Source organism: Enhydra lutris, unplaced genomic scaffold, assembly GCF_002288905.1.
Source record: "Enhydra lutris kenyoni isolate GAN:26980312 unplaced genomic scaffold, ASM228890v2 scaffoldscaffold73, whole genome shotgun sequence".
NCBI classification, from domain to species: domain Eukaryota; kingdom Metazoa; phylum Chordata; class Mammalia; order Carnivora; family Mustelidae; genus Enhydra; species Enhydra lutris.
In genome coordinates, this window is record NW_019154157.1 from 6,579,836 (window position 1) to 6,606,763 (window position 26,928).

At 47.4% G+C, this 26,928-nt stretch overlaps 1 protein-coding gene across 1 annotated transcript in view; it reads right to left on the reverse strand.

Annotated features, from left to right (window-relative positions):
* The window catches only part of LOC111160061 (myosin XVIIIB), a 232,652-nt gene that overhangs the window by 28,190 nt on the left and 177,534 nt on the right, over positions 1–26,928 (reverse strand). Inside the window, 2 exon segments of the mRNA XM_022522870.1 lie at positions 1,091–1,132; positions 11,842–11,972. Coding sequence (XP_022378578.1) covers positions 1,091–1,132; positions 11,842–11,972 — 173 coding nt within the window.

A 26,928-nucleotide genomic window follows, 5' to 3' on the forward strand; every position in this document is an offset into this window, starting at 1 on the left:
CTGTGATTCCAGTGCCCATGATACTAACTGCTGCTCTTCTTTGGGGAGGTAAATACTCTGATACAGATGTTGAGACAACTCTGATTTTATAGTAAAATTTGGCATTGAATTTTACACCAAATGATATGTCCATGGACTATGTCAAGGATTAATTCTCTGCCTGCCCTAACCAGAATATCTTTATAGACAGAGACTTTACTTTTATGTTCCCTAGTTCTGAAATAAGGCCTTGTGTGGGCCTGTCATAGATGTGGGTACTCAATGATTATTTTATTTTCTGGTTTATATACTCATGCAACTGTATCTATTGATATCTATAACAATATTGATATGTATATCATTATCTTTACCTATACCGTTATTTGTGTCTGTCTATAAATTCATTTGCTTGTTTATAGAACACTCTATGCAGGGCACCAGGGGAAGGAGCTGTAAACATAGAACCCAACATTGACCCTGTCCTCAAAACTCCATCGTAGCAGAGTACACACCTATAGAAATAAGCATAAAATAAAGGTGAAAATTATCAATACCACAGAGAGGGACACAAAGGAGGAGGATAAGGAAGGAGCATTGTTTTACTCCTTGGAGACATAAGGGAAGGCATTAAGTAATGATAGTTGAGTCACAACTTGTCTGAAGGTTGAGTCTTGACCATGAAGGACCTGGAGAAAGGAATTTGAGCTGGAAGGAACAGCATACACATAGATACGGAGGTTGGAAAGGGACAGGGCATGGATGATATGGAAAGAAGGAGTCCTAGATAGAGAGGGAAGTAAGGATCAGATATGTGTGGGTCTCAAATGCCAATCTATAAAGTCTATTCTGAGGCAATAAGGAGCCATTGAAGGTATTTGAGGGGGATGGTGGTAGGATATGTCATGGGCTCCTCTCTAAAACAAGTTGCACCATTCAATATCATGTCCCCAGTGCCATATGTTATGACCATGGAGTCTGAGCTATCATGGGCATTGCCAGTAATTCTCCAAGTGGGCATGGAGATGTTCCCTCTGCACACTGGACACAGAGAGCCAGGGGCTGGTTCTTGACTTCAATGTTAACTGTTCAGTTCTCCTCAGGGTTAACTTACATCTCTTTTCTGCTGCTGCTACAGTCCACTGCTGTCTGGACACTAGAAGGAGACACAAAAAAGAGCCTGTCATTCTTGTGCTGCCAGGGGAAGAATGTAGCCTTTGGTGTCAGACCAACTTGGGTTTGAGTCCCATTTCCAACCTTTGCTGCTGTGTGATCTCAGGCAAGTCACTCGCCTTCTCTGACCCTCTATATTCCTTCGTAAAATGTGTTTAGGAATGGGGCTGAGTGGTGGAGCACATGCTTCCTGTGAAACGAGATAACCCCTATCAAGATCTCAGCATGGTTCTTGACAAATACAAAATAGTGTTGCTTAAAAGGCAACAACCATTATCTCTGCTCTTGCTTTAGGACAACCCGTACTGCTATTATTAACAGCATCATTACTGTCAACAGCAGTGTGTTTGCCTTATGTTCTTTGTGAGTGCTAGCGAATCAGACAAGAGGGCAGGAGTCCAGCTTTCCAGGGCTTTCTGGGAAACTCCAAGACTAATTACAGGAGTAGCTATTCTGGAGGGAATGTCCCTTCATTCAACAAATACGCTTTCCACAAGATCTCATCTAACCATCCCGCCTAGGTCCATTTAGGGAACAAGGAAACTGGCACCCTTGTTCAAGGTCACACAGCATTGAATCCCAGGTCTGTAAGAGCTATTAACCTCATGCTCTTAACCAGAAGGTGGATGCCCAGTATGCAGGTGTAGGCACCAAACCATGACCTCAGATGCCTCAGATGCCTGAGACCTCATTTGAATCCTAGGTTCACAGGCCAGGGCCTCCCAGATTTATTCTTTGTGTGGAATCCTGGAGGATTCCTTCCTTAGAAAACGTGATCACTTCTCCAAGGGATGTACCTGTGTCTCCTTGGTCCCTACCCTCAAGGGCCGGTCAGTCTCGGGGCTTCTATTCATAACTGTCTGTCCCCACCATGACTGCAAGAGGCCCTTATGAACCAAGAGCATGTCTTATTCATCCTTTTGTCCCCAGGGCTCAGGCCAGACCAGATTTTCTCTCAGATAATGCTTTGAGAATTCAATGAATTTCAGCCATGGGCCAAATCCAACTGACAGATGTCTTTATAAAGTTTTATTAAAACACAGCCACAGTGACTCATTTCCATTTTGCCCATGACTGCTTTTGCTCTATAGTAGCAGTGTAGTTGCAAGAAAGATCACAGGGCCCCCAAAAAATAACATACCACTTAGCCTTTTATTTTTTTTTAATTTTTTTAAAGATTTTATTTATTTGACAGAGAGAGATCAAAAGTAGGCAGAGAGGCAGACAGAGAGAGGAGGAAGCAGGCTTCCTGCTGAGCAGAGAGCCCGATGTGGGGCTCGATCCCAGGACCCTGGGATCATGACCTGAGCTGAAGGCAAAGGCTTAAACCCACTGAGCCACTCAGGCGCCCCCCACTTAGCCTTTTAAAGAAAAGTTTGCTGTGTCCTCTCCAGTGTCAGAAAAGCAGCTTTTCTGAATGATTCTAGGAGAGGAAGAATAACGACCCCCCAGAGATGTCAACATCCTAACCCTCGATCCCAAGATCGTTATGTTCCTGTAGCTGACTTTGATGATGGAAGGGTTACAAGTCAAGGTGTGTTAGTATTCTCTACTAACTGGAAAAGGGAAGGAAATTCATTCTCCCCCTAGAGTCTCCAGAAGGAAGATATCCCTTCTGAAACCTTGATTAGCCCAGGGAGATCAGATCCTCCTTGGGCTTCTAATCAACAGAACCATAAGGTAATAAAATCTGTGTTGGTTTAAGACACTAAGTTTGTGACAATTTGCTATGGCATCTCCCCGCCCAAAAAGGCAATAGGACAAATGTGTCTTTGATGAGTGACCTTGAATCTTCTCAGGGATCTATGTGCTAAGTGTTGATGCGGTTTTTAACCAACTTAAAAACACCACTTCGTGAACTGAAACCATCCATGGGAGTAGGACCAAACTCTGATCCCGCTGGAGACCTGGGTCTTTCTATGGCTCTGCTGGGTGGGGGTTGTGGACAGAATAAGAGACGGAGAGAAAAGGCAACCAAATCCTAGAGGCCTCTCTGGGTGGCCCAGCCTCCCCTCCTTCCCTGTCTGGGATCTCAGTCTCCCCATCTGTGAATTAAAAAAGTTTAGGCCAATGAGCTAAGGCCTCGTCCAGCTTGGAAAGAGAGCACTTGTCATTAAGGGAGGAGTCCTGGGGCTTATTTCTAAGGATCTTTTTTTTTTTTAAGATTTTATTTATTTATTTGACAGAGATCACAGGTAGGCAGAGAGGCAGGCAGAGAGAGGGAGGGGGAAGCAAGCTCTCTGCCGAGCAGAGAGCTGGATTTGGGGCTCGATCCCGGGACCCTGAGATCATGACCTGAGCTGAAGGCAGAGGCTTAACCCACTGAGCCACCCAAGCACCCCTCTAAGGATCTTTTATAGGACTATGGAACTTCTACTTCTGCTTCTCTGAATGCACACTGACTCAAATTTTAGCCCAATACCTGAGAGTTCACGTTATCACCTAGACCTCAAGCCTGGACACCCCCCTCCCTTGAACTACTTGGGCACAGACCCCGGGCTAAGGACACTGGTTCCAGCTGACCAGAGAAACTAAGGATGTCCTTAGCCAAGGAAGCTAAGGACAAGACCCTTGGGAAGCAGAGGGGTTCAGTGAATAGGGTTCTATCTTCTAGAATGTTGATTGAAAAAAAAGAAAAATGAAGACACCTGTGGCCCAAGCCATTGCATTGTAAATGGTGTGTCTTAACAGAGAGGCTTAGTTATACCCAGAATAAGTTTTCTCATGGCCATAGGCTGGGAAAATGAGCAAAGGCTGGTGGCAGTAGAGGTGGGATTTGGGCACGTTGTGGTGGTGGTGGGGGGGGTTGCTTCAAGCCCATTTCCCACCCCAGGGTTCCAGGACTCTGGATTAAAAGAGGCTGTGCTCACAGGTCCCTAGTAGGTGTCCAGGAAACCTAACCTCTCCACAATCCTAAAGCAGCTTGCCTTGAGCTCTGCAGTAGCGAAGCTCTTTCTGACATATTTCATTTGACTGAACAACAATCTTTAATGCAATCCAGCCCAGAAAAGTCTTTAATGGGAGAAGATCACTAATCAAAGCACATGCTGGTGTTAATTTGTGACCCGCTAGTCACCCTGGCTGATTCCATACGTGTGAGCCCCATGGCTGAAGTCAGCATTTAAATTCATCCCCTTCTGAAAGGGCTCTCCCCTCACCCCAGAATAAAGAGGCATTCACTTTGAGATGTCTTCTCTCTGCTCCTTCCCACCCACTTCCTGCCGTCCCCTTTGCTATGTGCCCCAGAGGCTGATCTCTATGGGCCACATCCATGGGGGCCATCCATGTGTGGCCAGTAGGGAATTAGGATAGCCACTGGAGGGGAGGAAGGAAGAGAGGAACCTGGAGTATTTATTCTACCTACTGCTTCTCCTGGCGTTGGCTCTAGCCCTCAACCAAAAGCCAGAGCTCCCCCTGCCCAACAGCCCTTGCTGGATATTCCCGGAAATGGCTATGAGCCCCTGAGTGCTGTACCATGCTTGGTGCCTCCCTACACAGGGCCCATATATTTGCAAATAGTCCCTTTATTAGACCCCCTCCTTTGGGACGTGTCTGGGGTTCCTGTCAGACTCTGACTATTGCAATAGCTAATCTCAGTGCTGGTTTCTGCCTTCACAGAAAGCACTGGGTTTTCTGAGCCTATATATATATATATATATTTTTTTTTTTTCCTGAGCATATATATATATGTATTTTTTTAAAAATGAGAAATAAGCAGACAGCAGGCGTGACCCATCACTGCTGTATCAACGATGATTATACCCTTTATCACCATGTGGGGAAAAAAATGGTGAAGAATCTAAAGAAGCAATCTTGTAAGAGCCTAAGATTATCAGCAATCCTTATAAGTGCCTTCCAAGCCCGTGACTCTGGAAGAGAACCAGCCATGAGAAATAAAAAGATATCGGTATAAATGCTTCTTGAAAATAATCCCACATTTCTATAGACATTTTAATCTGTGTACCGGTTGCTTTTGCCTGTGAACCCATATCACTGAATATTCACAGAACTGCTGAGGTTAAAGTCAAGGTCTGCTGGGCGTTCTGCTTGTCAGCTTCTGATCTATTACCATCCAGGCTGAGGGTGGTGCCTGGCCGGCACCCCATACCACCCGCCATCTTAGAAGGTCTCAATAAAACAGAGTATGTTTAAAATAAAGATGCTGGGTTGAGGAGGGTTTCTGGAAACCACATCACACCTTATAAAATGCAGAAGGCACTTAACAGCTTTACCTGTGGTGGTCTACAGCTTGGAGGTAGGGGGAGGGGAAAGGCATTCAGGCAGAAACAGGAGTTTTGTTTGGCGTGATCCTAAGACTCACTGAACCAGACGGGTAGAAATCCCCACCAGAGTGACTTCACAAGTCACGGATTATTATTGTTCCTAGTAGACACTGGAGTTTGTGCACCATGGTCTAGAGGTCTTGTGTTCTGGGAAACCTTACAGGCGCTTCCAAGGGGTTAGGGAGAGAGCCTGAGTAGGGAGGCTTGACCTTGAACCTTCATCTCTGTACTCCATGCTAAGCTAGAATTTTCTATAAGAGTTTATGCTGGTGTAAAAAAAAGGTGGGGGGGGAGGAGGGTTCCACTTAAGAGGGAATTTGAAATCCACTGACCCTTTTACCCTATGAAGAAAGAGTCTCTGGGCTGTGAGCTCCATGTTTGCCTATTTCTTACTTTTACCTCCTGTCTTAATAGGGAAGGTGAAGGGCTGCCTGGGTGGCTCAGTTGGTTAAGCATCTGCCTTCAGCTCAGGTCATGATCTTAGAGTCCCAGGATCGAGCCCTGCATTGGGCTCTCTGCTTGGTGGGGAGCCTACTTCTCCCTCTGCCCCTCACCCCACTTATGCTCTCTTTCTCTCTCTCTCTCTCAAAGAAATAAATAAAATCTTTAAAAACAAAACATGGAAGGTGAATACGGATGGCAATGACAAAGATTTTAACGCGTTGATTGGACTGGCAGAGGCCCAGGAAGGGCAGATGATCTGGTCCAGATCTTGTCGGTGGTACAGCCAGGACAAAACCCATCCTCCTGACCTATTGGTGGTTCTTTCTCTCACCTTTGGTGCATGTGGTTTTCAAAGAACTTGTGCCAGGCATTGGTGGACAGGGGCTTGCTGATAGGCAAGGTAATTAATTAGATGTCTTCTGTCGTATTCTTTTGGCATGAGTCCTTGTCAGACAATTCCTGTCTAAATGCACACATTGCCTGGGAAGTAAAAAAAGAAGGCACTGGCTCCCAGCCACAGGGACAGACACACATGCACCTGTGTGACAGGCCAGTTACTTGGCAAAGAACAAAGACCTTGACAAGAGAAAGGGGGAAGAAGGGGTACCTGGGACATAACAGAAGAGCCTGCGCATTGGAAGTGCGGGAGGTGAAGTTGGCCTGGAGAACATCATGGCCCCAACACTTTCTGGGTGAACCCAAGACAGCTCCTCAACTTCTCTGAGTCTAGCATCCTTGTCCATAAAATAGGTACCAACCTCAAAAGTTGTGAGAACCACATCTGGTGCACAGCCTTGCACCAAGTCAGTCCTCAGCAGAGAATATCTCTCATCCCAATAACCATCATTTCCCATAAGGCAGGAGCAGATAAACTAGGTTGGAGCCCTGACTCCCCGTGAACCCCATTAGCTGGGTATCCAGGCCTCCCAAGCTAGAAGGACACTTGGAAAGCCAGATGGCTTCTGAGATGTCATTTAAACGTGAGCTATCCATGTTGTCATTGCAAATGGTGTATCAACCTTCTCAGAATGACAGAAAGATGCTTTTAGCTGTTCCCCCAGGCCTTGGGCATACTTATTACTCAGACAGGGGAGCTCAGAGGGTGCAAATTAGAAGGTAAGGGAGTTTTAGGAAAAGTAATGTGAGCAGTTCCAAAGCCTGCCCTCCTAGGTAGCAGGAAGCTTTAGAGTCCGGCCAGAGTCTGGGCCCACTGATAAATAAATCAACTCAGAATGATGCCCTCGGTGGCAGTGGCCACCTGTGGTGAGACCCACATCTTCCTACTTATCCTACTTCAGCCTAATTTTATCCCAGTTAAAAGGATGTATGTTGAGAAACAAACAGCTTATATGCAACACAGCAACAAAAGACACCTTTCTAGAGCATTCGATTCTGACCGGGCCAGCTGGAATTGATGCACTCTCAGCTGACCCAGGAGTCAGAGGTCATCCGTTGACTTCTTCACACTGCCACCCCCCTGCACCCCAAACCCCCGGAAAGATGACAGGCAGAGCAGTGCAGACCCTGAGCCAGGAATAGACAAGGCTTTCAGCTGAGGCATCCCTCCCGCCATGAGTAATGAGCGTGCTCCGGGCCCCAGGGGACCAGCTTAAAGGATTTCCCCATTAATCTGCGAGGGTTGATGCCATGATCTAAGGCACAACACAGAGCCCGAGTGCAGGATGGCACGTGTTTAAATTCCACCACACGGGCCACCTGGCTTTCTGAACACATAACCGCGTTTCCAGCCTGGAAGGCCTGTTACGCTCGGATCTAATTCCCAACATGGGGAAATGTGACTTTTCATAATTTGAACAAGTCTCTTAAAAAACCTTACCTCCAGCAGAAACACCACACACACTCTCTCTCTTGCTCTCCCCCCAGGGTGGGTGCGAGTCCTAATTGAGAGCTCAGTTTGGAGAGGTACCTCGCCAAATCCCTCGAGCTCCCATCCAACCCACAGACATACCCCAGATGACGAGACAATTAAGCAGAAATGCGGAGCGGAATGGGGAAGAGGACAGGCTCCTACCAGGGGTAGGAGCTGGGGCTCTGCTCTGGACGGTGCCTCTGCAGCCCAGCAAGGCATGGATTGCCTTTTATTGCTGAGAATCAGTTTAATTGCAGTGCAATTAAATGCGTTGAGACTTCTTTGCGGACAATTCTCCCCCTGTCACCCCCCCTATTCTCATGCTACGGGGGAAATCTCAGCTCTGCATCTCTTTTGAATCCAAGTTAGAGGGCAGAGAGTCAGGACAAAGTCCTCCTGAGACAGAAAATTGTGAAAATGCAGACAGGAAGCTGGGGTTCAGGTTTTCAGAGGGGATTCCCAGGGACCCGGGGTCTGGAGCTCAGAAAAGCTGGATGGGTATGAACAAGAGGAAAGAGGTAAAGGTACCTCCTATCAAGGTGAAGGTGAGGGCAGGGTCCCTTTAAGGCTCAAGAGGAGCCCCTATAAGCTGAGACCGGAGTGATGCCTGTGACCCTCCATGACCTCACCCCCCGGGATTTCACTCCCCAGGCAAGAAGATGCTCCCTGCTTCTGCCACACCTTCTGTTCAGCATCTACCCACACCTCCAAGCACGGGTCCTCTGCCTCTTTCCTATTTTGTTATTTTGATAACTTCCATTTATTTCATTGATAATGTTCATGTATTAGAAAAGCGATCTGAACACCCCAAAATCAAAGAATCCAGTTAAAGGTGGGCAGAAGATACAAACAGACATTTCTCCAAAGAAGACATACCAAGGGCCAACAGACACATGAAAAGACGCTCAACATCACTCTTCATCAGGAAATGCGTATCAAGACCTCAGTGAGCTCTCACCTCATACCTGTCACAATGGCTAAAACCAAAAGGACAAGGAACAACAAGTGTTGGCGAGAATGTGGAGAAAAGGGAACCCTCGTGCATTATTGGTATAGCCACTGTGGAAAATGGTAGGGAGGGTCCTCAAAAAATTAAAAATAGAAATACCCTATAATCCAGTAATCTCACTACTGGGTACTTACCCAAAGAACATGAAAACATTAATTCAAAGGCGTACAGGCAACCCTTTGTTTATGGCAGCATTATCTATGATAGTCAAATTTTGGAAGGAACTCAAGTTTCCATCAATAGACAATGGATAAAGAAGCTGTTATACACATGTATACACACACACACACACACACACACACACACACACACACACCCCGGAATATTACTCAGCCGTCAAAAAGGATGAAATCTTGCGATTTGCAATGACATGGATGGAGCTAGAGAGTATTATGCTAAGTGAAATTAGTCAATCAGAGAAAGACAAACACCGTATGATCTCATTCCTATGCGGAATTGAAAAAAAAAAAAAAAACAACGCACAAATGTGCAAAGGGAAAAAAGAAAAGAGAAAGGCAAGCCAAGATACTGATCCTTACCTCTAGAGAACGAACTGACGGCTGCCAGAGGGGAGGTGGGCGGGGGTGGAGGGATAAGTGTAATAGGGATTAAGAGTTCACTTATGCTGACAAGCACTGAATAATGTATAGAATCATTCAATCACTGTATTGTACACTGGAAATTAATAGAGCACTGTATGTTAACTATACTGAAATTAAAATAAAAACTTGAAAAAAAAGAAAGAAAGAAAAGCTGGGAGCCTGGGTGGCTCAGTCAGTTAAGCGTCTGACTCTTGGTGTAAGCTCAGGTCATGATCTCAGGCTTGTGGGATGGAGCCCCACATCAGGCTCTGTGCTGAGCATGGAGCCTGCTTAAATTTATCTCTCTCCCACCCCCAGCTTGTGCTCGCTCTCTTAAAAAAAAAAAAAAAGTGGGGGGGAAAGAAAAATAATCTCTGGCTGCAAGTGAAAATGGTTCCAAAGTTTTGCTCATTGGTTAAAAAAACAAAAACAAAAACTAGTATACACAACCATTAATTCTCACTATAATGTGAAAGTGCTAATGTCTTTATTAATGGAAAAGTCAACCCCAGCATCGAGTGGGTAATATTTTTTTTTAAAGATTTTACTTATTTATTTGACAGACAGAGATCACAAGTAGGCAGAGAGGCAGGCAGAGAGAGAGAAGGAAGCAGACTCCCCACTGAGCAGAGAGCCCGATGTGGGGCTCGATCCCAGGACCTGGGATCATGACCTGAGCTGAAGGCAGAGGCTTTCACCCACTGAGCCACCCAGGCTCCCCTCGAGTGGGTAATATTGACGAGGGTTTGTAATTATAGACACGAGTTCTGCCAGGACACTAATAAGGCCGCAGGGAGGTGGTGAATGGGACATCCTCAATGTAATCCTGAGTCAGGAAGCAGGGGCAACACCAGTAGTGGCCGTTTCACCCAAATTTGGTGGCCGTGCAAATTAGCAGGGCATGGTGGTGATACTTAGAATTGTGCATAGAAGCTATTTTTGCACAAACTGAGACTTCTCAAATGAAGCCCTTTACTTAGAGACAAGGATGTAGAGAGCCCCCGGGTCTCCATCTGACTGATTCTGAGCATGAACATCATTACGGAAAAGTCCGAGGTTACACATCTCTGAGCCGTTTATGACCAGCCCGGAACCGCATCAAGGAAAGGACATGTTCACATTCTAAAATCCGGTGTGTAAAGTCCCTAACCTAGGGGCACCTGGGTGGCTCAGTCCGTTAAGCGACTGACTCTGGCTTCAGCTCAGGTGGTGATCTTGGGGTCATGAGCTCAAGCTCCCCAGTGGGCTCAACACTTAGCACAGAGTCTGCTTAGGACTCGCTCTCTCCTTCTCCCCCTGCCCCTTCACCCTGCTTTCTCTCTCTCTCTCTCTAAAATAAATAAATAACCTTAAAGAAATAAGAAATTAAAGTCGATAACTTCAGCAGCAATGCCTTCCATCAGTATTAGAATGTTGATGTGTTTCCTTCCGGGGCTTTTTTTCCTTGACCAGGTATGGTCAGCTCTACCCGTTCTTCCTGCGGCTAACCCATAGCTGACTTACACCACTGTTTTCCTCACCGCCCATCTCCCGCCCGCACCTTTCAGCAGCTTGCCCTTGCTTCACCCTATTAAGGGGGTGCGACAGGCAAAGGTCTAGGGTAGGACACTCAGCAGCCCTGGGTTCTCACCTGGTGCACGATGCTAATTTGCTGTGTGACCTTGAACCTCTCTCAGGGTCCTCGAAAGGGGAGAGAATTGCATTCATGGTCTGATATTGGGATTGTTCTGGCCGCAACAGGAATCATCCCGCACAGAGACAAAGACCAAGAGGGAGCAGTGGCCAATGCAGTCCATGCAGGTGTGTGTAGGGAGGGAGCCACATCTGAAGGTTAGGCTAAGACACATTATTTCTTACCAAAGCAATGCAAAGAAAATGCCTTTTCCTGCTGCCCAGGCTTCGTGGCAAAGGCTGGGATATGGGGCAGAGAAACTGCAGCCAGCCAGACAGCTGTGGTTTCCAGAGAAGTAACATGCCAACGTTACAAAAGCAGCTCTGGGGAATAGGATGCTATGGGTCACCTGCAGGGGCTCAACAGTCCAGGCCCATGTGCCCACCTGGGACACCTCGAACTCACTCCAGGTAGGCAGCCCACCCACGGCCTGTGGCAGCTCGAGATTTGAGTTGAGATGGTCGGAAGCAACCTGTCTTCTGGGAAAGGAGAGAAACCCTGACACTGAATTTGAGTGGTCTGGCCCATTACCAGCTGTCTCATTTTTGCATCTCTGAATCAGCTGTTGCCTCTGTGAAGAGACGCCCCTTACGTGCACAAACACCGCTTAAACTCTGACAGCCCATGTGCACTCCTGGCACTGTTCTAAGTGGTGTCCATCTGGCACCTCATTTGACCCTCACTGACAACCTTATGAGGTAGGCAGTGGGTTCAGCATGTGAAAGGTCAATCTGTGCATCTAAGGTAGTCAAAATAAAGCCACTTGAGTGATTGGTCCAAAGTATTATGTCCATTTTGCATGTGAAGTAATGCACTTGGCCCCCAGAGGTTACCTCTCCGTGTCACTGTCGCTGGATGCCACCTCCTCTAAGGCTGCCTGCAGATCGGCGATCCGCCGGATGGACGTCTCCAGGTCTGTCTGGAGGGTCTGTCTCACTGCTGCGAGCTCCTCCACGTACTTCTCCTGGAGGCAGAGACCACAAGCACATGTTGGCCTTGGACAAGAAGCCATGCACCGGCCAGAGCTTCTGGGGAGGAAGACACACCCTGGGCTGCACTGCGTGTTCACCGAGCACCTAGTACGTAACGGACACCCCCTCTCTATACAGATGGGCTGATGGAACCTCAGACAGATGCTTTGAATTTTATAGAGGACATGGATGTTTTGCGGGCCATGAGGGCATGACCCACAGACAGAGGCAGCAAGGACAACGATGGACAAGCCGGAGGAGCTCCTCCCAGAGCAAGCAGACACCACTGCCATTTACTGAGATCTTTTTGTGCCTGGCACTGTGTCAAGCATCTTACCCTGATTACCTCCCTCACTGCTCGAAAGTCTGGCAAATGGGTCACTAGTCTTGCTCCCATTTTGCAGATGAGACACTGAGGCCGAGGGAAGCATGGCACTCCAGCTTGGTGCCCCTGACGGGTGCCTCTGAGGGTTCATCCTTCTCCTCTCTGATCCTGCCTTAATTCGATTCTGTGCAGACTCTGGAAAACCTCTGATTTCCATTTGCAGCCTATGTCATCCACCCCTACCGTTTATCACAATAATCATCTACTAAGGATGATTCTGCCAGCCCCCTCACTCCCCAGCGCAGGAGACCCTGAGCAATGCCTAGAGACATTTTTGTTGTCACAGTTTGTCGGGGGTTGGGGGCAGTGTGCTACTGGCATGAGCAGGTAGAAACAGGGACGCTGTCTGACATCTTACAATGCACAAGACAACCCCCTCCACCAGGAATGGCCTCTCCAAATGTCCATAGTGCCCAGTCTGAGAAACCTTGGCTTAAACCTACAGGGGATCAATCAAAAGGCAGAGTAAGATCTCTCCCAGAGGATGCAGGGAGAAGCTGAAAGCAGCCTCATCATCTAACAACTGGGAATGGGGGATCACAGCGTGTCTCTTTGATGCCATTAGGCACACATTAACATTTGAAATAAAGATTGTTTCAGTGTAGAATGCTTCTGCAGAATAATGTTAAGCAAACGGAATAGCACAGGGACTATCATGCCCCCATCTATCTGCAAATAACACACATACAATCGGAAAAACACTTTGGAAGCTGGTGATATTTAAAGATGAGGAAGAAGAGGGGGATTATAGACAACATTTTTCTTTTAAGCCATTCTAATTACGTAAGGATTACTTGTTGACTCTTGTTTTATTTATTTTTGTTATTTTTTTAAAGTGGGCTCCAGGCTCAGCATGGAACCCAGCACGGGGCTTGAATTCAGGACCCTGAGATTGAGACGGGGGCTGAGATTGAAAGTTGGACTCTTAACTGACTGAGCCACCCAGGCACCCCTGTTTGATGAGGGAGCAGGAGGCTGGCTGAAGACAAAGCAAAAGCTGGCACCTTGCACCCCCTCTCCACCCACTCCCCTCGGTAATGTGTGTGACATTCCTCATGCACCCCTGACTACCACAAGCAAGAAACAAATAGTTAACTTGCAGAGATCACAATCCTGCAAGACAGTCTCCCTTGGTTTACAAACATCCTAGAGATCTACAAACAAAGAAGTTGCCTTATCAATAGCACAATTTCCAGAGGCAAATAACTCAGTTCCTCAAGCCTTAAATAAAGTTAAATTTCTTCTAAACCCAAATCTCACTAACAAAGACGCTTGATAGCAGAAATGTGAATGGCTTGCCAAAAGACAACACTGATCAAGCACCTTGTAGGCCCTCTTTAGCATATGAAAGTTCCGTTGAAACCTCCCGCAAGGTACATAACCTGCCATCTCTCACAATCTGGGGCAGCAGCTCTTTCTGCCCACGGGTCCTGTCCCCGTGCTTTAATAAACCACCATTTTGCACCAAAGATGTCTCAAGAATTCTTTCTTGGTCATCAGCTCTGGACCTCAGCCCACCGAACATCACCTAGGTTCTAGAATTTCATCACGTTGACTATTGCTTTAAGGAACATACTTATACCAACTGCTGAGAACGTGAAAGGGTGAAAATAGAAAGATTTAGGGTCAGATCTAAGTGCTGTTCCCAGCTGCCCATTTAACTCACTAGCTGTGCAACCTGGAACAGTTTACAGTGCCTCTGTGAGCCCATGATTGTTTTCTTTCTGTTGCAGATGAAGAAATGGAGGCCTGCAGAGTCAGAAGTCATTCCGGGCAATAACGTGCAGAGCCCGAATTTAAAGACCAGTCTTGCTGGTGATCTTTCTGGGGTTACATGTGCACACCCCCCAGTGAAATTCAGGGAGGACCAGGGCTGCTCCCCCATTAAGGGGACACCCACAGCTCCCCTTTGCAGAGTGGCTGGTCTATTCATGGTATGGTGGGCCTGTGCCTTTCATCTCATTTTGAGGTTTTCCAATTTTAATGAGAGAGAGAGAAAGCAAGAGCAAAGACTGAGAAGGCTCAGGGCTGACTGGAGCTGAGAAGCAGCAGCGTGGAGAGAGGTGGGGGGGGTGACAGGGGCTAGCAGTGCGCTGTAGCTGACTGAAGTTGCCAGCTGTGAAATCCCCATCTTGGTGCTGACAAGGTGAGAGCCAGTCCGAGGGAGGGGCCCCCAGGCAGGAGGCCAGTGGACTGTCACAGGAAATAACACACACTGGGGGAATGGCTGGGGAGGCGTTTGCCTCTGGACGCTGGCGTGTCAGCTCCTAAAGACACCTAGAAAAATGACCAGGTGCAAAGTCCCCGGCAGCTTAGAGGAGCACTTGTCTGAGCTCAGCTCCCACCTAGGGCAACAGAATCGACCACGGTCTCCCAGGAGACAGGGCACCTGTGTCTTTGTAAAACGCGGAGATGCTAGCCGAAGTCCATGTCCGGACCGTTTTAGGCATAGGGTGAATGTTTATTTTGTAGCTGAGGAAAGCGAGAGCAGAGCGGCAGAATGGCCCATGTGAGGTCACGTGGCAGGAAGAACAGAGAGCTCGGATGCACAGCCTGGTCTTGGGTTCTCAAGTGACAGCTCTTTATGCCTCCTAAGCCCATGAGAAAAGCCCATGAGAAAAGAGCACTGGTGTCCCCTCCCAGTTGTGCCTGCAGGAGCTTTGCCCATGCAATGTCATGTAGGGGTAACAAGAAGTGCCTAAAGTCTTAACTCTTGTGGAGCCTCCTGGTGGGCAGAGGACAGGACCACCAGGGACAGGCATTGTGTCTCAAGGATGGATGGCTCTGGGCTGGAACGAAGCAGAGGAAAGGGGGAGCTGAGATGAGTCAAATCCATAATATCTTGAAAGACAAAGGAGCCTCTAGAGCCAGGGTGCCTGGGTTCGAATCCCAGCTCTGCCCCTTACTGGCTGTGTGACCTATAGCAAGTTACTCAACCTCTCTGACCTCCAGAGAGGAAAGGCTTTAGCCAACATTGTTACCATATCATTTTTTTCAGAGGAGAACGAGGAACAACTAGGGTGAGTAACAGTGCATCACTGAGGTTTTTGCCAAGGTCACAGGTGGAAAAGGACTCTGGCTCTGAAGGTATTTCAGTGCCCCGCAGAGGAAAGACATGGATTCGACCAAGGGCAGTGTAGGGGATGAGTTAATTAGAGCAAGGAGAGCAGTGACAAGAAAACCATCCATAGTTGAGGGTATATGGACCAAGGATGGGGTCCAGGGGACTCAGATCAGGTCTGGGGGGAATACTCCAAGGAGATGGATTGGGGAAATCTGGAATCTGTGCAATCAGCAATCAGCTAACCTTTTCTGCTTCAACTTGAAAAGCAAACAGAGTCTGCTGATTGCAGAGACCAAGTCATTAAGGGAATGCAGTGCCCCAGACTGTCCCTGGGGAAGACCAAATAAGGCCCTGGCCAGAGACCGCTCAGGAGACACAGAGGAGGTCCACAAGGAGAAGGGGGCAAAAGGGAGGCACCCGCCACTCTCTGGTCTGGGATTCCGGGACCTTCTTCCTCCCTCAAGACATGTGGCTAACAATGCTTGGGTTTGAATTGGGACTGCCACAGGCAAACAGGGTTGTATTTTGAGGCCACATGTGAAGCTGGTCCCCTCTGTTATTCTCTCTCTTTAGAGACATGAAGCATGAAGCAGTTGGGGGAGAAATTAGGATAAGAAACTATTCAGATAGTAAGATGTATACAGCAGAAACCCACTAATAAATATATCATATGCCCAGTTAGTCTATAACTACAACAGTAGTGATATATGCATTGTAATGACACACAACGTCTTACCACATATATTATATATTCATTTCATGTAGACAAATATTCATATCCTTCACTCAGTCAGTAAACATCCATTGAGCACCTACTGTGTGCCGGTACTGACCTATGCACAGGTGATGCAGATACAGTCCTAACTTCCCTGGAGCTTACATTCTTGCAGGGACCTAATCTCTCTGTATTGCTGGGGTTGAGCGGGCCCTCAATCTGGATGTGGGGATTGAATGAATGGTGTCACTGCATGAGTATAAACGGTGAATGAAGGAGGGGCCTGGGTATTATACTCATGAATGCATACATGATACACACCATGCATACAGAGATAAATGCAGTGGAAGTAGTGTGTGTACTTCTGACAGTACATTAAGAGAATCATTAACCCTTGTTAAACTCCCAAGCTACTCCCCCTAGAGCATGGCACTGAAAGCTGCCCATGTGGGAGGTCCTTCCTATGATAATTATGGTGGCAATTAAAATCATCTCCTTTTGTGATGTTCAATTAGAGGCTAATATTTAGAACTGCTCCCCGTTTTCTTTGCCTAGGGCATCTTTCTGGGATGCAAATGCACAGGACTCTCAGGTCAATTTCTGAGCCCTAGATGTTGGCTCTCTGTCCTTTCAAGATGTACCCCAAGGAAATTAATTTCATGTAGTTTATATTATAGATCAGACTATATTTTTATATTCAGTTTATATTATCAGATCAGATATAGATCAGAAACACTCTTGAAAACATGATGAAAACTCACTTTGTCATCTTCTTCTGACTCACTAAAAACAAACAGAAACTTCATGTTACAGAGCGCAGCCCTAAAGAAACCTTACACACAAACACATATGCTATTATAAATACATATAAATACACACGAACATATGTGCAAATGTGTCTATTCAGATACAGATGCATGAACATTCCCAGTCTGACACATACATATGCTTAACTAATATTTATTAAATTATCACATGAATGTATTTATTTCTATTTTCTCACATGGGCAGGTCCTCTGCTAAATGTATGAGATGTCTCCTCTCACATGATCTTTATAAACCCTCAGAGTCAAGTGCAATACAAAAACATAAAAAGTAACATGAGAACATTACAACAAAGTAATAGCAGTGTTGGGACGCCTGGGTGGCTCAGTGGGTTAATGCCTCTGCCTTCGGCTCAGGTCATGATCTCAGGGTCCTGAGATTGAGCCCCACATCGGGCTCTCTGCTCAGCGGGGAGCCTGCTTCCCCCCACCCCTCTCTGCCTGCCTCTCTGCCTACTTGTAATCTCTGTCTGTCAAATAAATAAAAATAAATATTAAAAAAAAAGTAATAACAGTGTTATTCTTTCTGAGTGGTGAAATATCAGGTGATTTTTGTTTCCCTTTTTATACTTCTCCAGACCTTCTGCAAAGGATATGAATGACTTTTCTGATCAGAAAGTCAAGAAATATAGGATTTTTTTCTGTCTATGCTGCGAGGAACAATCCCCTGGACCGCCTGCTCAGCGTCTCCCACGGCAGCCTCATTATCCTTATTTTACAGATGAACAGGCTGAGCCTCAGAAAGGTTAAATCACTTGCCTAGGGTCATACAGTCAAGACGCAGTGATCTGCAGCAGGATCCAGGTGTCCTGACCCCAGCGCACAACTCTCTTCTACTTTGCCTCTAATCGCTACTGCTTTATCCAAGGATGCTTGTGCCTCCAGAGGTGGGGGCAGTCTGCCCAGAAAGAAATGAGGAGGTGATGAGGAACTGCCACTGTTTCATTCAAATTGTCCCAGGGTTATTTTCCTGGGAAAAATGAGGCTGTGGGGGAATAAAAAGCCCTATGAACGTCCTGGCCAGAGTTCAAGGCTGTTTTGGCAATGGAGCGAACAGTAACACGAGTGTTCAGTCTCAATCTGGGAAAGGAAAGACTTGGGGTACCCAGTAGAAAACCCAAGACTATGCATGAGATGCTCTTACTTAAGATTGCAAAAGAGCCCAACCTTTAGCAAAAAGAGGGACTAGGGAGAAGGTAGTCATCACTATCCAAGGTCCTTTTCTTCATAATTCTCTTGCAAATTAATTGTTTGATTCTAGGTGTATCATGCTGTAAGGGACACAGAGAGACTCATCAAAGACCTCAAAGTCACACAGCTAGAAAGGGACATACAGATGCAAGCTCAGGCCCTCCTGTTTCCAGAGGGTCAGTTGATATCTGACAACTCCTCCGGCCCATTTCTACACCTGCGGCAGGCATGTCCAATCAATCACTGCATAGACCCAGGCACTCTAGGGCCACAGTCTGTTCTGTGAGCTACCAAGCTAAGCATTTTCTCCAGTGGTCCACCTACCAGCATCAACAGAACTCCCAACACTGCCACAATTTATTCACCCCTCCTGGAAACACCTCAAAAAGGACACAATAGTTGGTTGATTGGCAGGGGAGAGGCCTATTTCTCCTTGAAAACTGGTAAGCACTCTGTGGAACTGAGGACAGTGGAAGCCCACCATACTTCAGAAGAGATCCTGATGGGAGAGGAGGGGGGAGATGCAATGCTACCAATAACATGGGAGGAACACGAAAGTGAAACACCTATGTGAATTTTTCTTAATCCTTCCTCACTTTCAGTTCTTCACCCCATAACAGGCCAGCTTTATTTCCTGGAAAACAAAATAATGTCTAACTGTGTACATTTGGTATACCTAATGTGTGGGCACTCACTTGATACCTAACTCATGTCCTTTTTTCTAAGTAAAGACTCAGAAAGTATGAAGCCTGCAGGTACCGTGTAGCAAGAACAGCCTCGTTTTTTCAGAAAATGAAGTTTGTAAACATGATTTTTGTTGTTGTTGTTGAAGCTGGAAGGATTTAATATATAGTACCTTGGAGGAGCCCGTATCAGTCAGGAAAATGGAAATTGCTCTAGATCATTTAAATAAAGGAATTTAATACAGGGAATTGTTTATTCAGATGATGGAAAGGTGAGACACCAGGATAGATTAGCAATGTCAGGAAGCCACTGCCAACCTAGGGCCAGAAGGAAAAATTAGGGCATTGGGTCATCCAATGGAAGGCTGCTGGTGGAAGGCAGCTTCATGGAAGAGGGGTGTTCCTAATGGGATCTGGAATTAGAGTCTCAGCTTCTGCTGAGGATGGTCCCCAAGGCAGTGATAAAGACAGATCAATACCCTGGCTTCTCTCTTTCCCGTGTTTCAATCGGCCATCACCGCATATTATTGGCTGACCCTACCAGAAGGCAAGAAAACTAGAAAGCCTAGTTTCTAACAGTTTAGAGTAGAGCAGAGAAGGGGCAGAAATGCACCCGAGAGGAACCAGGAGAATCACTGGCATAGAGCACAGACCACATCCAGGTTCAACCCAGACTTTATGCGTCGAACTGTATGCTTACAAGATCTGCCTATTTTCCTGTCTATCTCTATCTATAGATACTTATAAGCATTTATATTTTACATAGCTGTATGTACAGAGATGTGTCTTTGTGTGTGTGTGTGTGTGTGCATATACTTCAAGGAAAAAGTTACAAGAAATCCAGAATTAAAATTTTCAGGTGTTACAGCATCCAATGCTGGACTACAAACCCCTAGTTTATATTAATTATTTATTACTCCATAACATATTGCCTCAACACCCGGTGTTTTGAAACATCCAATATCACTCATTATCTCATGTTTTTTTAGGGGTTAGGAGTTCAGGAATGGTGTATCTGGGTGCCTCTGCCTCAGAGTCTGAGGTAGAACAGGTAACAGCCCCCACATATGTCCACATCCAAATCCCCATCATATGGGAATATGTTAACTCAAGTGGCAAGAGGGATTTTGCAGGTGTGATTAAATCAAGGATTTTGAGATGGAGAGATTATCCTGGTGGCCCCTAAATGTAATCAGAAGGGTCCTTGCAAGAGGGGGTGGTGGAGGGGACAGGTTCAGCAGGGAAGATGGCAGTAGTAATGGTGTGGTGACATCACGCTGGAGGGAGGCAGCCAGGAGCCAAGAAGTGCTGACTCCCAAACCAATGGGAGGTTAAATTGTGTCACTGTACGCTACCCAGTTTGTGGAAACTTTTTGCAGCAGCAAAGGACAACTCATGCAGGTCTGTCCTGATGGTACAGTGGTGACGGCAGCCAGTGCATGGGCTGTCTGAAGGCTTGATGGAAGCTGGAGGGTCCCTTCCAAGAAGGCTCACTGACATGGCTATCGGCCAGAGGCTTCAGTTCTCTGCCATAAGGGACTCCACTGAGCTCCTGGAGTGCCCTCATGACATGATGGCCAGCTCTCCCAGAGCACATGATCTAAGACAGAGTAGGGCAAATGCCAAACACCTTAGATAACCTGGCCTCGCGCATGATGGATCATCACAACCGACCATCTATTGGTCACACAGACCAACTCTGGTACAACGTGGGAAGAGGCCATGCAGGGAGGTGAATGTGAGAGGTGGGGAGTCATCAGGCACCGTCTTGGAAGCTGATGAACGTAGTAACGTTGGATCTTCTTCACCTATAGGCCCCATCTCAGTGGACTCTACCACCCACACAGGAAAACACCATAGCCATCCTGAACTTCCTCCGCTTTCTAAAAACACACCTGTTTATAGGTTGAATTGTGTGCCCCCCTCACCCCTCAAAACAGGTTGAAATCCTAATCCCCAGGACCCCAGAATGTTACTGTATTTGGAGACACCGTCTTTACAGAGGTAGTCAAGTCAAAATGAGTTCATCAGCATGTCCTAAGCCAATATGACTAGCGTCCTTAGGAAAAGAAGTGAAACTTGGAAAGACGCAGAGATACAGAGCCAAAACCCCATGAAGACACATAGGAAGGGGTGCCACGTGTAGACAGGAGATTGCAATGATGCATTCCCAAGCCAAGGAACATCACAGATGGGCAGCAAACCACCAGAAGCTAAGAGAGATGCATGGAGCCCTTCCTTCTCCAGTACCTATGGGGAGCACGGCCCTGCCAACACACTGATTTCAGACTTCTGGCCTCCAGAGCTGGGCGACATTTCTGTTTTTCTAAGCCACTCAGTGGGGAGGCCCTTTGCTCTGCAAGCCCTAGCACAGATAGAGCATCATGCGATCTATTCGTTTCCTTTGAAAAACAGCATTTCTTTTCTTTTCAAGTTCCAGCAGGGTTGCCTATAGAGAATTTAGGAAATAAAGTGGCAGGGGGAAAAAAAAAACATTAAAAATTGCCCTTAAGTCTGTTACTTGGGGACAACCCCTCTTAATGACCAAGTTGCCATATTTCCATCCTGTGTTTGTTTCTGTATGTGTGTCTGGATACATCTATTTAACACCCACTCAGGTAAAACGGTCTTATGTTAAAGGTGGAATGGAGTTAGCCATGCAGACATGCGGGGAACCCCGGGACCCCCACCCCACCGCTCTCACTTGCCCAGGATTGCCCATTATCTCGAGACAGAAGAGACTGGGATTCCAGACACCTGTTTGCAGCCCTCCTTCTCCCCGCTCGTTTCCTAACTAATTGTTTTAAAATGCCCCCCGCTATCACCTGAAGGCTCTTGTAGCATTCTGGAAAGTGAACATTTTAGGCAGCTTGCTTGGGCTGTTCGACAGCGAGCTGAAGAAGATCTGGCCCACAGAGGTCTCAGCTGTGTGCACTCGCCATGGGCTTGCTCACATAAGCGATGTATACACCAGGTACCAGGTCAGAGCCGGAGGCCCTCTGGCAGTTTGCTGGGCCACTCCCTGGGTGGTGGAGGCAGAACTAGAAGCTAGGTCCTCTCTCTGTTAGAAAGTGAGCTCCTCTCTTTATGATTTCTCTTTCACACACTGTGGATCATGAACCATTTTTGCCTAAACACCAGCCCCTCCACTTGGGCAATAATTGTGCCAAGGCCTGGGCTCCAATGATGAGGAGGGGGCTTTGTAATTGACTCTTGGGGTCCTGAGATTCCTATAATGGGTGGGGAGTGGCGGAGGGCACAGACTCCCGGGGCAGACCCTAGACCCTTATACAAGGAATGTGGTTGAGGTTCTCTCTGAGCAACAGGATGGGGAGAGGGAGGCGACAGGCAGGAGGGTGCAGCGTGCTGTTGTGAATTACAAAGTTTGCAAGTTAAATTAAATTAAATTCACATTTAAAGAGAAGAGAATAAAGTAAAATAAAATAAGCCCAACTCTCTAAATTTCCTCACAGCTCTAGCTATTCAGAGCCCATAGCTTTCCCAACCCTAAGAGGGCCCCCCCGCCCAGCCTGAGACTTCTGATGCAGCATCTTCAGAATGGGGCAAAGAAGGACCACCAACCCCCTCAAGGTTGACACCTGCAGGGCCTTCACAGAAACCCCACCGGCCACAGACCAACATCCCAACCTGGAGTGAACTTCCAGACACCCCACTCCTGACTCCCCAGAGTCACCCACCCAATGGCTTCTTGGGGAAAAAAAAAAAAAAGGAAGGCATTTCATTTTTCTGCTCAAATGCAAATATGACATATCTGTGCCACCCAATTTTCCTGACAGAGGAATAATTATATCAACATAATTAAGTCTCCAATGCAAAAATTATCTGTACTACATACATCGACACTATACTTCCCGCATCAGAGGGCCATTGTTCTAGGCAGTAATTACCAAGCCACCTTTGACATGTCTTATTTCAATTTAAATGGAAATGAAGCTCGTATGTCTTCTCAGCCCACTAGTCCATGTGATTGCAGAAATAGGGAAACTGGACTTTGAAATTTCTCAAGTGTCCACTGTTCTGCACCCAAAGAGGGTAGTGTGAGAACAGTTTATTCCATACCCTCAGCTCCCTACTCTGGGTCTCAAGTAGCTCATCAGTACAATGGGCTCTTCTCTTGCATCTTTCCCCTGCTCTCTGTTTCTGATCATAGAGACAGTGTCCATCATCATCCCCTAAGCGTTCTCTTGCTATCTTAAACTGCTGTCCCTCTCTTTCACCCAGCCCCTTGTCTGTGCTGTATCCTGGAAATCACTCAAGGGAGACTATCTATCATCTGATGTCTTTCCCGATTAAAAGGCCCCTGTTCCTCCTCATTTCTCACAGTCCAAACTGTGTGGTTAAACCTAGAGGGTCCTACATAGTCCCCCAGCCCATCTTCCAGGGTTCTTCTCTTTCTACTGCCCACACTCTGCACCCCACATCTTGGGAAGTCTCATGTTCTTCAGAGCTCCCAAACATCCTGTGTTCCTTCCTGCCTCCGTGCCTTTGCACCTACTGTTCCTCCACCTGGAATGCTCTTCCTTGCCGACAAGTGAACCCCTACTCATCCTTTAAGACCCATTTCAGAGTCACTTCCTCCATGATGCCTTCTCTATCACCTACAGTCTGACCCCAGGTCAGTCTTGTCCTCCACCTACTCTCCCCTCAGTTTCCTCATCTATAAAGTGGGAATGACTTTGGCATGACTGTGCTGTGGGACTAGTTGGAGGCTCAAGGGTGGAAGGTGCTTGCCACACTGCATACCACATAGCAGGCACTCCATAAACATCAGCCCTCTTTCACGTTCCCAGAACAACCGGGTGACAGCCTGTGACGTGCGACAGGTTGACAGGGGCTCCTCTATTGTGCTGCTTTCCCACATCCCCCCACCTCCCCTGGCTCTCTCATACTCCTCATTTAGTTCTCCAGGCCCCTCAAACCTACACTCCATTAGCCATACCAATTTAAAGCCCCAGCTGGCCCCCCAAATCCTCCCTGTCCTCTTCTCCACCAAAACATGCTCTTCTTTGTCCCACTTCTTCACCATCAGCTCATGAGTCATGCAAACAGGCCCCAAAATCAGATAAAGTCATTATTGCCAACATACTAACCCCCAGTCTGTCTACTATCTGGTTACGTCTTGTCTAAGTTAGCATATTTATGTGTCCAGGGCATCCCAGGAGACACTTGGCTCAGGATTGCAGACACTGCCTATGAGTCCAGGAATACAGCCCCTACCCCCGGCCCCTGAATAAAGTCCTCTGGGCCAGCAATGACTGAAATGATTGTATTCCAACGGCTACACACAGGGAGAGGCAGCCCAGTAGTGAGATTGAGAAACACACCAGACATGAGAGCTGGACATGGGTCGCCCCCTCTGCCCTGACTCCCCAGCAGCCAAGAACCCATGCTAGCGTCTGTCCCCCTCGACACCACAGCAGCCATCAGGCCCCTCTCCATCTGCACTTGAGACCGCTGTGAGACCCTGATCACGTCTTCATGCTTTGTAAACTGTGAAGAGCTCCACGCACACGAGATCATTATTTATCACATGGCCTCTTCCCCTCTCCAGAGATCCACTTCTCTTCAGGCACGTCCAATTGCTTCGTAATGATGGAAGCCCCAGCCGGCATCCCCAGTGAGCCAGAGAACCATCCCATGTGAACTCAAGTAATCAGAAACAAACCCTCCCAGGGACATCAACCTTCATTAATACAGTCTTGCGTTCCTAGAGGCACCCCCCACCGTCCAAGACGTGATCAGACAGGACATGGATCAGAGCTGCAGGGACCGGCGATCAATGCCAGATTCCCTTCCCCACCCCCCGGGCCACCCCATGCTTGGACCCCGGTCAGGTCCGTCTGGCTGCGAAATGGGTGGAGGTGGGAGCTGTTGTCAGAGAAAACAGTGCATGCGACATTAACAGCTAAAGACGCCGATAAACAGTGTGCGGCCAGGCGTGATAATGACCAGAGATTAAGACAATGATTTCCGGACTAGATTGGCTTCCATCTGCTGAGGCGAGAGAATGTTCAGAGACGCTAACACTCTGGTCTCATCTCGAAGCAGTGGAAAGTTACACTTATTGATTGGGAAATCGGCTTTTTGTTGTTGTTGTTTTTATGACTCTCATTTATTTGTGCTACTTCTGGGGGTGGGGGATAGTCAAGTGTTCATTGACTCCTTTAAGTCAAGGGCACGATGTGGTCTCCAGACAGGGGTTCTGGGTGGATTTTTATTTTCTGGACTGAAGAAGACTGTGCTAGAAAGAAGCGTTACTGACAACATTGATGTATTGACATCCATTGACAGTTGCCGTGGACGTGGGGAGGGAGATCATTCCTTGCTCAGGGTGCCGGGAAGGTGGCTGTTCTGTGCATTTCAGCATGAACAGCAGCATCCTTGGCCGTGACCCAGTAGATACCAGCAGCACCCCCGTCCCCAAGTTGTGCCCATCAGAAATGTCTCCAGATATTGCAAAATATTCCCTGAGTGGCAAAACCCAATGCAGCCGAAAGCCAAGCTAAAGGCAGAAGGGCAGGCAAGAGACCTCATTTTAGAAAAGTCACAGACTCCGTATCAGACAGATGTGAATTTGAATCCTGAACAAACCACTTCCTGCTGTGTGACCTCATCTTAAAAGATCAGTCTCCCCCTTCCATGGGTTCAGGGGATCTGGAATAAAGAGAGTATAACAAAGTGCCAGCCACCCCCAGGGAGGCACCTGGGCCGGCAGCATCACTTAGCTGCTGGTTAGGAATGCAGATGCTCGGGCCGTGTCCCAGATCTGCTGACACAGGATCTACCTTTGAACCTCATCCCCAGGTGATCTGTGTGCACGTGACATTCGCTTGAGAAATGCCTGCGTTGTGATTGGGAGCTTACATTTCAGAGTCCAGGAGAAGGAATACACGCCCCAGTGCTAATCTTTCCTACTTCTTCAGCCTTGGGCAAGTCACTTTGTCCCTCTAAGCTTTTTTTTTTTTTTTTTTTTTAATTGTGTAAAATAGAGGAAAAAATACTACCTCGCTCATAAGGTCGAAAGTGCAGCTTTAATTAGACAAATTGTGGAGAGCATGGAAAGCACTTTGCCCCATGTCGGCCCCGTAGCAGACAGGTGGTAATTGTTTCCAGACGGCCCCCTCCTCCTTTGAGCTGCCTCCCAGACTAGAACATTAGGAAGCCCGGGCTCCCAGCGGGGAAACATAGAGACGGGGAAGATCCCTCCATATACTTTTGTGATCTTCCTTTTGATGGAGTCTAAAATTATATCAGCCACTTGGCCACTCATGGTCCATTTATTCATTTATTGACTCAGTGGGAAAGAAAAACAACTAGGCGGTGTGCACTCTCTCCCGTGCCCTCCACATCTCAAGGTTATGGCCCAGCGGCATGTGCCTCTTGGATGCACAGGCTCATCAAATCCACTTCGCAGCTGGGGCCCACCGGCTCTTGCCAGCTCCATCCGACCCGCCCTCCCCAGCACTCGGGGTCAGCTCGAGCTTCTGGTGGAGGGGCTTGGCTCATGGGGGCTGCCGGGACTGGAAGACAGGCCTCGCTGGTCCTTGTCAGTGCAGGCACCTGGCTCTTTGACTTTCTCCCCATACCGGGGAAACATGTCAGCAACAGCCCCCAGAGGCTATACGAGGCATGTACTACCCTCCCCCTTCCTTATGGCAGCAAAAAGAGTCATACGTGCATAAAAAGGGAATCAGAAAGGAAGTGGCGTGTGGCCTGGGTGGGTTCACCCCGGGGAAGAAGCCTGGGAGGAGCTGGGGAGTAAGATGGGAACAAAGGGAAAGAATTCAGATTACCCATCAAATGGTAATGTCGGCATGAAGTTACACTTGGGGTCCACAGGTCCACTATGTGGCCAGTGAGAAGTGAGCAGCTGAATTCCTAATTGCATTTAATTTTAATTAACTTGAATTTATATAGCTCCACGAGGCGGGGGCTACCCCACTGGACACTGCCACTCCAGGGGCTTCATATACATTGCAGTGAGATAGCAGTTAATCTAGGGGCGTCTGGCTGGCTCAGTCGGTAGAACACATGACTCTTGATCTCAGGGTCAGGAGTTCGAGTCC